The 13,894-nt window shown below is 51.7% G+C and overlaps 1 protein-coding gene across 1 annotated transcript in view; it reads left to right on the top strand.

Annotated features, from left to right (window-relative positions):
- The window catches only part of LOC127608540 (neurobeachin-like), a 160,371-nt gene that overhangs the window by 5,762 nt on the left and 140,715 nt on the right, over nucleotides 1-13,894 (top strand). Inside the window, exons 2-5 of the mRNA XM_052077661.1 lie at nucleotides 10,232-10,463; nucleotides 11,529-11,629; nucleotides 11,718-11,813; nucleotides 12,835-12,956. Of these exons, the coding sequence (XP_051933621.1) occupies nucleotides 10,232-10,463; nucleotides 11,529-11,629; nucleotides 11,718-11,813; nucleotides 12,835-12,956 (551 nt within the window). The remainder of the gene's footprint in view (nucleotides 1-10,231; nucleotides 10,464-11,528; nucleotides 11,630-11,717; nucleotides 11,814-12,834; nucleotides 12,957-13,894) is intronic.

Below are 13,894 nucleotides of genomic sequence, written 5' to 3'. Positions count from 1 at the left end.
TCCGGAATAAAAATCTCCGTCCGAAGCGGCTCGGGCCTTTGCAGGATCTCTTTGGACGGGCCCTTGAAACTTGACCGCAGTCGTTTGCAGGAGAGCGTTTGACCTTGAGCTTGTTTACACGACCTTGTTCATTGTCCTTGTCGCGGTCTCTTCAAATAACGCCGTATTTCTTTCGTCCTAAACGTCTCTTTGCGGTGTTGTCGGCAACATCGTTCGTTGACCTGATGACTCGGTTCTACTCCTGAAATGAATTTATGATTTGGAAATTGAATTATTTGGGTACTTTTGTCATTGTAAAGCTTTTAAATATCATCTGGAGGTCGCGGCGCGGCGGACATGGTTAGCACAAACGCCTCGCAGTGCAGAGGTCCGGAGGTTCGATTTCCGGGAGTTTGCATGCTCTCCCCGTGCCCGCGTGGGTTTTCTGCGGGTCCACATTCCCAAATCGCACTCGAAAAGGTGCGATTGTGAGCGCGACGGGTTGTTTGTCGACGTGTGACCTGCGAGCGGCCGGCAACCGCTTTAGACGACCTTCGTGAGGCAAAGTGGATTTGGAAAAAAAAAAAAAATGGCGCCATCCCTTACCCGTCCGGAGTATGAATGACGGAATGACCCGGCCGATGAATGAGGTGTGCTGCCAATGCGGGTTTGTGGATTACGGCGGACGCCCGCGTGGCTCTGCTTCCTTTTAATTCCCCCCCCCCGAGTCGTTTCCTTTTAAGAGGTCAGCTCAAGCCGACGCCCTCGTCTCAAAGGCTTTTTAATGCCGAGTCGGATTTCCATATTTTGTCTCCATATCCCGCCAGTCGTGAGGCTTGAAGGACTCGGCGAGAGCCACATGACGTGCTGATGAATACCCAGGGATCATCTTGACAAATCAATCAATTCATCAACATTTTTTTTGGAATGGCTCAATACCCTCCCTTCTACGTTTTAAGTCCGTCTGTTAAGAATCAGCCATTCGGGCAGACGTATTTAACTCGGGGGGGGGGGGGGGGGGGGTTCAATGTTCCGATTCCGACGTCAAGATGTTGGTGGGAGCCAAAGGGGGAACGTCGCGACCTCGACTGTCCCGCTTCTCAAATTTGATTGTGGCGGCTTCTCAACTCGGGACGTAGCACACGGTGGGCGCGGCCTCTTTCCAAACGGGGGTGGGGGGGTGGGGGGGATGAGCAGGTGGGCTGCACTCCAACCCTTTTTTTAAATTTTTTTTTTTTTTTTTTTTTTGTGAAGCGGCCCCCGGCCCGCGCCGACATTTGACAAAACATTCTCTTGGAGTTGAGCAAAAAGTCGAGCTTGAATATGGCCGCCTGGAATGGAAGAGTGAAAAATAAAAAATAAAATCAAAATAAACATCAGTGGGGTGGTGTTTTTTTTTCATGACTTTTTATACGATGGAGTGACTTCCGATAATCGTAATCATTTTGGTCACGATCATCTTCTGAAATGTTTGTAAAAGTTTCATCTCTGCCGCGTAGCTCGCTCGCTCGCTAGCTCGCTAGCTGCCGTTCGCCGTGTTGTCAAACTGCTATTTAGCTCCGGGAACGCGTCGCGCGGCTTTATGTCGGCATACGGAGGCCCCATTTTCCAAGCGACGTGCGTATGCTAAATCTGTGTCGCGGGCTAATGCTATTAGTCGCACGGCTCTGAAAGGAACATCTGGCCGGAGAGCCTCGCCGGCAGAGGAAGATTAGGGCCGCGCCGTTTCTCTGAAGATGATTCAGCATGGAATTAGTTAGCTGTTTAGCGGCGTAGCGGACCGTACGGGATGCCGGTGTTCCCGCGGCTGGCCGAATGATTGCCATGTGTTGGGGGGGGGGGGCGTGACAGATTAGTATCTGCGGCACATGTGGTTCTTGGCTGTGGGAGCGCACACCCGCTTCATGTGCCTGTTAAGAGGCCGGCTGGTATTCCGATCACGCTCCGGTTGTGCTACTGTTCACTCAACATAATATGCGCTCTGCTATCGTTGGGCCCCGTCCATCCGTTTATTATCTCGTGTTTATCCTGCGCGCGAAGCCGGAGCCGATTGCAGCAAAGCTTGCTTCAAACACTCGTCGGCCCGGTTCGTAGGCTGCGCCAGAAAGTAGCCGCAGAAGCACAAGCTTGGACCACGGGGGGGGTGCATTGTTTCCCGGGAAACCGTCGTTTGTCTTGCTTTCACACCAGAAAGGAAATGACACAAATTACACGTTAGCTTAACGTGAAAGCATCGGCAAAATGTCGTCTTTTGTAAACATTTCCAAGACTTCAGGCGCTTAAATCTTAACGACGGTATCAAATGGCACATCACAAAGAGCGCAATGTCAAAATGTGGCGACGGTTAGTTTGGAAATTGGCCGAATCAAATTCAAGTATTTGGGTCAAGATTGTTCCGAGTCGAGCCGCTTCTCCTCCACATCGAGAGGAGCCAGATGAGGTGGCTTGGGCATCTGATTCGGATGCCCCCTGAACGCCTCCCCGGTGAGATGTTCTGGGCATGTCCCACCGGGAGGAGACCCCGAGGAAGACCCAGGACACGCTGGAGAGACTATGTCACCCAGCTGGCCTGGGAACGTCTCGGGATCCCCCGGGGAGAGCTGGAAGAAGTAGCTAGGGAGAGGGAAGTCTGGGCTTCCCTGCTAAAGCTGTTGCCCCCGCGACCCGGCCCCGGATAAGCGGTAGAAGATGGATGGATGGATGGGTCAAGATTGTGAAGCTGAAGACAAAGACAGTTTTTCTTTGGCCCCTCCCACTGAAAGTGCGAAAAACAAGAGAAAATTAAACATTGTACATTTGATTTCCGAAATGTTTCATTTCACGAAAGTCCGCTAGCTGAATGCTAACATCATGCAAAACACCCTGAGGTGGGCTAGCGGAAATTAGCAACAGCTTTTATTGACTTCATTGTCTTTGGACAACATCCCCGGTTTTTCTTTTTTGCTATCAGTCGAGCCGTTAAGCTAGCTCAGTGTGCTTGAGTCCCGGTGTAGCATTGCAACACCGTTTGGCGTCCATGTTTGTTTGTTGACGCTTGAGCCGCTCGGCGCGAGCCTCATTCCGCTGGTGACGCTCGGCAGATTGAGGCTGACGGGTTGTGTTGATGCAATTACACAGTAGACCAAATAAGAGCAGAAGAGAGCCATCGGTCACCCGAGCGCAGCCTCACACACACACACACACACACACACACACACACGGCGGGTGGCGGTTTGATCCAACGACTCGGGTTTGCTCGGCGCCGCCGATACGTCGGCTGGCGTGCCGCAGCTGTCTGTTTGTCGTGCGGGCGACCAGTCCCGATGGAACTGAGGTTTCGCATTGATTTTTTTTTTTTTAGACGATTCCTTTGTTGTTTTTGCTGTTGTTGTTGTTGTTTTTTCTTATCCCGTTTGGTGACCAGAGAAGCAGGAATGGCTGCGTTTGATCGTATTCTTCTGATGGCGATTTGTGTTTTTTTCCCGAGACCCCCGTGGGAAGTGGCAAACATTTTTTTGGTGTGGGGGGGGGGGGGGACTGATGAGAATAAAGTGCAATTGCACATCCACTTCAGTAGGTGGCAGTGGTTCTCCTCTTTATGTATTCATTTTTTTAAAGTTCAGGCAAATTGATGCACTTCAAATCATTTCCGCGACGGGCTCAGAAATATGTTCATCGTTATTCTTTTTGTGAATTGAAACTTCTTTAATGTTAACGATGTTACACGGAGGTGTACTAAAAACAGTTTTCTCGACAAATGATACAATGGAGAGTCGCGGTGGAGAGTTGCAATGGGCGAGAATTTTCTTCTCTGTGGGGGGGGGTGTAACAGAAAATGTCTGAGATGTGCGCAAATGTGACGCGCTCATGTAAACGTTTAGGCAGCGCGCGGCATTCTTACTTTTGGCGGCCTTTTTATTTGAACGTTACGCGTATGCCGTTATGTTCAAGCTAACGTCTTCCTTTAGCCTCCTTGCTAATGACTCGTTGCAGGTGCGTAGCGGAGGGGCACGTCTCGCCTGCGCTACGAACATGATTTAATAATTACCTCCTGAATTGCGGTCCAGACGGGAACAAAATTGACCCCCCCCCCCCCCCCCCCCCACACACACACACTTGATAGATTTCGGGATGCCGGTCAACGATGCCACGGTCGCTTAGCTGCTTCGGATACGTACGTACCTGCCTGTGATTAGGACTCATTTAGTCGGAGTTTTTCACGCCGTGAGGCCCGGAATCAATCTTCCGCTTCGATCTGGAAATGATTGATTTCCCGTCGAGTCTCGCGCGTGGCTCCGATAGACATCTTTCTGGCTCGGCTTGTGAGCAACCCGTCCCGTTTCGTCTATCCTGTCCGCTTAAATCTTCCGCAAATCTCGCCTCACCGCATCCATAAATCTCCTCGCTGGTCTTCCTACCTGGGGGGGGGGGGGGGGGGGGCTGTCGACTTTGGTCTCCGATGCTTCCCATCCGTGTTGTGCCTCTGATGAGCTCATTCCTGAGAGACTGTCCATCCTGACAACCGACCATTGCGATATTTCAGCTCGTTGGGTCTGAATTGATTGTGACTGATGAATTTAATCACTTTTTTTGGGGGGGGGGGGTTGTTATAGCTGCCTTTGCAGAGGTAATATCTACTTCTGTGTAGCACATCATTCATATATATATATTTTTTCCTTTCTGCAGATCGTGTATCCCAAACCTCGGGCAGGCTGTCGGCGTTTCAATCGTTCATTTTCTTTTTTGCCGTCTTCACAGCACAAACATCAGAGTGAAGTCTGAGCGAGAGGATGAGGCGCCGGCCGAACAGACGGAAGATTCACAAGCGCCTCTGTTCTTTTGAAGCAATTTGGTGGCGACGTCGATCGCCGAATGCCGCAATCGTTTGGTTGTTTTGCGGCGTGACTTGACTTGACGCGACAACGCTTCTTCATCGAATCGTACCGGTTGTTAGATCGGTGAAAGAAAATCCCAAGTGTGACGTGGGAGGAGGCTTTGTGCCGGCCGTTGCGTCGTTTCGTTTGGTCCTTCCTCCATCGCCCGTATGCACTCAGGGCAGACAACGAGGCACTGCAACGCAGCTCAAACTTGGAAGCTATTTCAATTCCTTTTCCCTCGCCACGTGCCGGATTCAATGAAAGCAAGGCGCATGGGCTTTTGTCCCGACGCTGTTGAGGTGCGGTCGAGATGCGAGACAAATGGGACGTCAAGGTCAGCGGCTTTTCTTCTCTAGCTAATTAGCCGGAAATTAGAGCTAATTAGCCGGAAATATGTTTGCTTCCGTTGTTAGCATGATGGGATTAGATCGCGAGTCTTTGCCTGCTGTTAACGAGGCCCAACGTCAAAAAAGCGCCGCAGCCTGGCCGCTCCTGCCAAGGTGAATGTCTGGATTTGAGCACATTTATGAAGAACGAAGGAGAGGGGCGGGGGGGGGGGGGGTTGTTAAATAATCTTGGAACCTCATCGGTCGCAAATGGGCACCGCGGCTTTAACCGCGAAGCTCAACCCGGTTTACGATGAACGTAGAATAACGGTGTTGCAAAAGTCTGGTGACCCTTCCCGAGTTGTTAATGGCATTTTTCTTCTTCTTCTTCTTGCCTCTGACATCATAACAAATGAGTCGCTTGAGTTGCTGCAAGGTGAACGCATGATAAAGACTCTCCGGGGGGGCTCGCGCTCAGCCGCCTCGGCTTTGGCGCGCTGGGCCGAGATATCCCGCATTGCGATTTTTAACTCCCCGTGGAATCGTAAAGCTGTTTTTGGGCCGGCCCGTTTCCGTTTGAGCGCATTCATATTTTTGTTTTTTTTTGGGGGGGGCTTTGCGTCATCAAATACGAAATGAAGGCACTCGCAAGGAGCTGCTGCAGCCCGCAATTCACGAAACGCGACTCCGCCTCCTGACGTCCCTCACCAGGCCGCACCTCTTAAAAGCACGCCGCAACTCAAATATCTAACGGTACTTTGTCTTTCTAAAATTAAAAAAACAAATTATTTTCGATACAGTGCTTTTTTTTTTTTTCTTGATTGAAGAAGTTTGGGGCTGGAACAGATTCAGTTCATTTCAATGGGGGGGGAGAATATGACATCATGTGACATGTTTTGGAATGTTCACGAAGCGATGCAGAATTGTAGCGGGGGCATGTTGTTCTTGTCAAAGGCAAATTTAAGGGGATAAGATTTATACTCTCCTGTAATCGCCACAAGATGGCGCCAAAGGGTTACTTTTGTGTAAACGGAGCTCCTCAACTCACTGCAGCCCCAAGATGCCGCCAAATGGCACCGAAGCGATACTGTGACGCCGTCCGTTTCCACCTTTTCTTTCTCTCCCCCCCCCCCCCGCGCCCCCCCCACCTTGACAAAAAAAATACATCCCGGGTGTTCCGTCATTCCGACTCGAGTGAAGCTGTCCATCAGTCACCGCGGCGTGAGCCCAACCGAGACCAGTTAGAGCCCAATTAAAGTCCCATTAGTTTGCAGCCGCCCAGTCGAAAAATCCCCCCCCCCCCCGCTGTCTGTGCATCGTTATCAAGTCGTTACACGGCACGGCTCCATCGAGCTTCCGAGCACCTTCCTAATCCGGCGCACGGTTGCTTAATTGAAATCCTATAAATTAGCGACTGAATTTTCTCTCTCCTGGGAGCGCGGAAATGCGGTCTCATGGGGCAGAGGTACGGCGTTCGATTCCGGCTCCGGCCCTCCTTGTTTGCATGTTCTCTGCGTGCCTGCGCGGGTTTTCTCCGGGTACTCCGGTTTCCTCTCACGTTCCGAAAAACATGCACGGCAGGTTCACGGAACTCTCGAAATTGTCCCGAGGTGCGATTGTGAGCGTGAATGGTTGGTTGACGACGTGGTGCCCGGCGATCAGCTGGCAACCCGTTAAGGCCTGCGTGGGTTTTCTCGGGGTACTCCGGTTTCCTCTCACGTTCCGAAAAACATGCACGGCAGGTTCACGGAACTCTCGAAATTGTCCCGAGGTGCGATTGTGAGCGTGAATGGTTGTTTGTTGACGTGGTGCCCGGCGATCAGCTGGCAACCCGTTAAGGCCTGCGTGGGTTTTCTCCGGGTACTCCGGTTTCCTCTCACGTTCCGAAAAACATGCACGGCCGGTTCACGGAACTCTCGAAATTGTCCCGAGGTGCGATTGTGAGCGTGAATGGTTGTTTGACGACGTGGTGCCCGCCGATCAGCTGGCAACCCGTTAAGGCCTGCGTGGGTTTTCTCCGGGTACTCCGGTTTCCTCTCGCGTTCCGAAAAACATGCACGGCCGGTTCACGGAACTCTCGAAATTGTCCCGAGGTGCGATTGTGAGCGTGAATGGTTGTTTGTCGACGTGGTGCCCGGCGATCAGCTGGCAACCCGTTAAGGTTGTGCCCCGCCTACTGCTGGGATAGGCTCCGGCACGCCGTCTTGGGGATTCAGATAATGAACCGATGGATGGTTTGTCTTGACAATCAAATCACGTGTGTTTGAGGAAAAAAGAACAAAACGGCTCGTTGGATTGATGACATTGTTGATCAACAAGTAGCCCGCCCCTTGAGTCGCCATGGTAATGGAAGCCATACTGGATTTGTTTCCGTGCCCATTGAAACAGTGGCTGAAAAGTCTGCCGACATTCTTCGTCTTCGGGATGTTTGGATGAAATAATTGAAATGATTTTCAGTGGACCTGTAAATGCCACCATTTGTGGAAAATAGCGCTGGTCCACTGTGCGCATCTTTCCAACATTTTGCACTTTTCATCCCGAGGCTGAGAACAAATTCAAGTGGCAAGTCAAGAGCGCTCACTGCAACTTGATTGGCCAGTCCCGGCATGGGTGCTCGCCGCATGAATCGAGCCGGCAGATGATGAGGTGGCTTCCTCCAATCAAAAAGACGACAAGCCGCAATTTATTCTGCCGGCCCGTCTGCATACGAATGCGCCGGTGGAAGTGGACGCTTGATTTTTTTCACCCACTGGCTTAGCGCCGCTCTTGTTATTTCCCACAGCGGTTAACAGGCTGACTCTGTTTGCGGATGGATTTGTTTCCGCCCCCCCCCCCGTGTCCGCCCTCATTGTTTCCTCAAGTGCGGCTCATTGCCGCCGCCTCGTTAGCTTGCCGTGTTTCTTTCCACTGCAAATATGAAACGGCTTTGGAAGAAAGCGCCCATCGTAAGCTTTCTTCTCCAAATAACTGATGATGAGGATGATGATGATGACGTTTTTAGGTCATCGCAACGCTTGCACTTGCCGGTTTCCAGGTCCGGCAAACTTTCTTCTGTCTTGAATTCAAACGTATTGACAGAAATGGACGTAACGAGATCTCGATTTTTGGGACGGAGGATGAGAATTTAAAAGAAAAAATAAAATAAATGAGGGCGGCCCGGTAGTCCAGTGGTTAGCACGTCGGCTTCACAGTGCAGAGGTACCGGGTTCAATTCCAGCTCCGGCCTCCCTGTGTGGAGTTTGCATGTTCTCCCCGGGCCTGCGTGGGTTTTCTCCGGGTGCTCCGGTTTCCTCCCACATTCCAAAAACATGCATGGCAGGCTGATTGAACACTCTAAATTGTCCCTAGGTGTGAGTGTGAGTGCGAATGGTTGTTCGTCTCTGTGTGCCCTGCGATTGGCTGGCAACCGATTCAGGGTGTCCCCCGCCTACTGCCCGAAGACAGCTGGGATGGGCTCCAGCACCCCCCGCGACCCTAGTGAGGATCAAGCGGCTCGGAAGATGAATGAATGAATGAATGAATAAAATAAATGATGCACTTAGCAAGGACCGTCCCTTTAACTCTTTCATTCCACAAGACATACTTGTACGTCTTTTTTAAATTAGGCCCCGCCTACCAAGGACGTACTTGTACGTCTTAGTCTTTTTTTTGCGTCATAGAGACGAGGGAAGTCTGTCTTGAAAGGCGCTTATAAATAAAATTTATTATTATTATTATTATTATAAGCCGTTTGCGTTGCAAATCATGTAAAAAAAAGCGACCAGTAGGTGGCAGTGGTGCCTCCCGTGATTGAAATGCATGCTTTTACAAAAAGCTCTTTTTCTCCGTGTTTTGCCCAGGAGTCGCCATTTCCATGAAACGCAGCCATTTTGTAATGCCGATTGCTGAAGAATGTAAAAATGTTTTTTGTGCTGACAGAAGAGAGTCCAAACTTTATTTTTTCGTAGGCTCCATGTTTTCTATCATTAGAACCAAATATTCTGTGGGCCTTGCAAGATCAGTCCAAATCCAGTAAAACGCTGGGATTGAGGAGGTCGCTCCAGTGAAAACGGCTGCGATCGAACGAGTTAATCGTCCCTAATGGGGTTAAGTATGCGGCGTCGGGAGGCAAAATAACAAGGCCAGAGTGTAGCCAAACGCGGGCTTTTCTTAACGGGCTATTTCATCGCAACGCTGTTTTAATAGCAACAGCGCCACCTTATCGTCTCCTTGAAGCCGTGTCCATCCGCCGATGACTTTTCATCCCACGTCTGCCATTAAGCTGTCAATCACCGTCATGCGCTCAGGCCCGTTTTGCACCCCGCACACTTTGCTGTCCGACCATCTATTGTTGTCGGAGCTCGCGCGGGCGGGCGGGCGCGCAGCTAGCATGCGCGTCTTGGGCTGGGCTCATTTCATGCTTGTTGAACTTGATGAACTGCGTTATTGATTTGTTGTTTTATTTGTGAGTAAAAGCGGGGAGGGGGGGGGGTGGCGCCACTTTTCATTCGAGAAGAGGCTATTTAATTTTCACGGATGGTTGAATTCTGAGCAAACCTTTTGGAGGGGAAAATGATGACTAGCCGCCTCACTTCAGGGAGATGGGATACCATATGCCGGAAAAAGCGGCCCTCAATTCATGCGAGTTATTCAATGTCGAAGCTTAAACAGTTGACAAGTGTTTCCCAGAAGCTATGCGGGGGGTTGATGGGGGGGGGGGGGGGATCTCTCACCATTGGAGACAGTAGCTAGCAGCTGTCATTAGCTAGCGCAAAACACGGTAGCGGGAGAACTTTGATGCGTTTTGTTGGGTACATAGCTTGAATTGAAGGCTTTTGCCTTTTCTACCGCCGTAGTTTGGAAAAAGATGTGACATGACATGGATTGCTCGGGAGAAAGATGGAAAATCATTTTAGACGTCGGGCGAAAGTAAAGTCTTTCCGTTTTTCGGGAGCACTTTGAAAGAGTCGTTCATGCCTTCGTCACCTCTCGGTTGGATTACTGTCACGTACGTGACTTTGGCGTCTAGCCAATCCTCCACGAAAGCGTCTCCAGTTGCTCCATAATGCCGCTGCCGCTCTCGCTGTGCAGTTGGTGGCGGGCGAGTTCGATCTGGAGGCCAACTTTGTCATTCAAGAGGCGGACGGCATCGGCTGCCTGCCGGCTCTGCTGGAGCACTGCGACGTCGCCTGCCAGGCGGAGATCTGGAACGTGCTGACCGCCATGCTGCGCAAGAGCGTGCGCAACCTGCAGATGAGCACCGAGGCGGGCCTCGTCCGGCGGCTGCTGCTCCGGATCGGCTCGGTGGATGACATGATTGCAGGTGCGGCCTGTCGCTTTTTCCTTTCGTGTCTGGAAATACTCGGCAGAAAAAAATATTAGCTCCAAAATAAAATAAATAAGAGCATTCGATTTCGGAAGGAGAGAAGAAAGAATTATTAGTTTCAAGTAGGGAAAATGTTAAACTATGAGCAAACTGTTCGTATTGGAAGGAAATATTGTCAAATGTCCTTGCCGAGTGTAAAAGCACTCACGAATGTGAGAAAACGGATGGATTTTTTTTTGGGGGGGGGGGCGGGGAATACTTTTGACCCATCCATCCATCCATCTTCTACCGATTATCCGGGGCCGGGTCGCGGGGGCAACAGCTTTAGCAGGGAAGCCCAGACTTCTCTCTCCCTAGCTACTTCTTCCAGCTCTCCCCGGGGGATCCCGAGTCGTTCCCAGGCCAGCTGGGTGACATAGTCTCTCCAGCGTGTCCTGGGTCTTCCTCGGGGTCTCCTCCCGGTGGGACATGCCCGGAACACCTCACCAGGGAGGCGTTCAGGAGGCATCCGAATCAGATGCCCAAGCCACCTCATCTGGCTCCTCTCGATGTGGAGGAGAAGCGGCTTGACTCGGAGCCCCTCCCGGATGACCGAGCTTCTCACCTTATCTCTAAGGGAGAGCAGTTTCCCTTGCCCGGACGCGGGTCACCGGGGCCCCCCCTCTGGAGCCAGGCCTGGAGGTGGGGCTCGTTGGCGAGCGCCTGGTGGCCGGGCCTACACTGGGGCCCGGCCGGGCTCAGCCCGAAGAGGCAACGTGGGTCCCCCTTCTCATGGTCTCACCACCCGTGGGAGGAGTCAAAGGGGTCGGGTGCAATGCGAGCTGGGCGGCAGCCAAAGGCGGGGACCTTGGCGGTCCGATCCTCGGCTGCAGAAGCTAGCTCTTGGGACATACTTTTGACCCAGAAGTATTAAATGACAGCCATGCCAAAACTAGAAAATCCATTTTGAAACATTTTGTCAAAAATACACCCCCCCCCCCCCCCCCCCGACCCCCACAAGCAAAATCAAGGCCTTCTCGCCGTTTGCGTTATTTGACCCGCGTGGCTTTGTGGCCTTTGAAGACTTGCTGGTGGACACGCTGGGCGTGCTGGCCGGCTACAGCATCACGGTGGGGGAGGTCAAGCTCCTCTTCAGCATGCTGCAGGCGGAAGGCGGCCTGTGGGTGAGTCACGCCGAGCTCCGCCTCCGCCGCCGCCGCCGCCGCCGAGTGCACCCCGCCATATCCACCGCCGTCCCGTTCTTCCACGCAGCCCAGGCGTGCCGTCAAGATGCTGGCCGTGCTCAACCACACGCCCCGGCGACACGGACCCGACGCCTTTTTCAACTTCCCCGGCCGCAGTGCCGCTGTAAGTCGTCGCGCCGCACTTTTTGCCTTTGCATCTCGTCACTTCATGTCAAACTCCCCAAATAATCTTCTTCGTTTTCATTCACGTTTTACCCAATGACGGTCCGTTTATCCGACAGCAAACGGAAGCTCGTTCGGCGCGCTACGCCATCCAACAAACGTCTCATCATTTGCCGTCTTTAAGCAAATAAATCCCGGCTTTCCGCGACGCATTAATTTTAACGGTTTGTCACGTTCTTTCTCGTATGAATAATAAATACAACGCCAGCCAGGGTGAGATTTATTTAAAGACGGCTCAACGCTTAATACACATTTAGCGGGAGGGAGATGAAATTTATTGTACGCGGGAAGGCGTTATTTATTTCAGAAAACCAGCCGCAGGGGCGGAAGATAAATGTTTCTATGAGCTAAGTAAACATTTTGCCCGTTTCATCATTTCAAAGGACACTCCCTGTTTCGTGGCACCATTTCGGGATGTTCCTTACCACACTCGCCGATGGCGATACCAAGCAACCGATACCGCCTGTGCTTTTGAGACGCTTTCTATTCAAGAAAGACTTTTCATGTATCTTCCGAGCCGCTTGATCCTCCCTAGGGTTGCGGGGGGTCCTGGAGCCTATCCCAGCTGTCTTCGGGCAGTAGGTGGGGGACACCCTTAATCGGTTGCCAGCCAATCGCAGGGCACACAGAGACGAACAATCATTCATTCACACTCACACTCACACCTAGGGACAATTTAGAGCGTCCAATCAGCCTGCCCCGCATGTTTTTGGAATGTGGGATGAAACCGGAGCACCCGGAGAAAAGCCACGCAGGCCCGGGGAGAACATGCAAACTCCACACAGGGAGGCCGGAGCTGGAATCGAACCCGGTACCTCTGCACTGTGAAGCCCACGTACTTTTCATGTATTCTATCCCCAAACTAATAACCATCTCGCTTCCCTTTCATGGCATCTTTTTGGAGACGACATTGACACGGAGCTAGGGGGCGCCGCGGTAACGTCGTCTTTTTCTCTCGGCAGGCCATCGCGTTGCCTCCCATTGCCAAGTGGCCTTACCAGAACGGCTTCACGTTCAACACCTGGTTCAGGAGGGATCCCTTGAACAACATCAACGTGAGCAAGGACAAGCCCTATCTCTACTGGTGAGCAATTTTTTTTGGTTTTTCCCTTTGACTCGCAAACGTGAACTAACTCGTGGCCGGGAACTCGGGGAACTTTGCTCCTGAATGTGGCGAACTGCCGGGTTTGGAAGTGCTCGTTGCCCTGCGTGTGTCTCAAATGTGCCGTGTCGATAAAAAACCGCCTTGCGGTACTCCGTTATTGAAAGCCAAGATGATATTTGTTAGACTAAAAGGTAGATGGAAAAACTTTTTTGGGGAGAACGCGGGAACGGATCCATGCCAACCATTGGTTGCGATCGGTTTCAAATGGCGATGGTGGTCTTGGTCACAGAACAAATTCAACGTGATGATCTCAACCGGGCGCCATTTTGCCCATCCACTATTGTTTTTTTCTCCCAGTTGCACTTTTCATGTTTTTCCTCCCCCCCCCATCATGCCGATCGCTTTAGTGTCCCGTTCCCACTGCTTTCGGGAGACCTGCAAACGGAGCAGCGCCGTCACCGACTTCCTTTTGGAACCCCACCCACCCCCTGACCTCACGTCCGAGTCGATTATGAGAACACGCTGTGTTTCGCCAAGGTCGAAATGGTCATTCTCTAGCAGGATAAAGCTCACACTGTGTTTGGGGGGGGGGGGGCAATATGAACAGACTTGCAATGTACATTCTGTCATAGCATGTTGGTCCGAGATAGATAGCCATGAAGTAGGCGTGTCCTTTGGTTGCTCTGGACCCTCACCTGGATCAGGGACGTTTCATGGAAAAGATTTTCATCGAAGAGGTTTGGTCCGCGTAAAAGGAAGGAATATTGGCCAGGCGCTTCTATATTCAGGTGGCAAGAGAGTGCGAGATATGTCAAGCTAATCTTTGCAACTCGACCGTGTCAACAAGAGGAAAAGTGTGTTGACTTCAAAAGGCAGCCCGGGGGGGTTGCTTTCTCAAAAACGGTCCTCGATGCTCC

The sequence above is a fragment of the Hippocampus zosterae genome, chromosome 10 (assembly GCF_025434085.1).
Source record: "Hippocampus zosterae strain Florida chromosome 10, ASM2543408v3, whole genome shotgun sequence".
NCBI classification, from domain to species: Eukaryota; Metazoa; Chordata; class Actinopteri; order Syngnathiformes; family Syngnathidae; genus Hippocampus; species Hippocampus zosterae.
The sequence above is the reverse complement of the archived record's forward strand: the minus strand, read 5'-3'. Positions and strand labels throughout refer to the sequence as shown.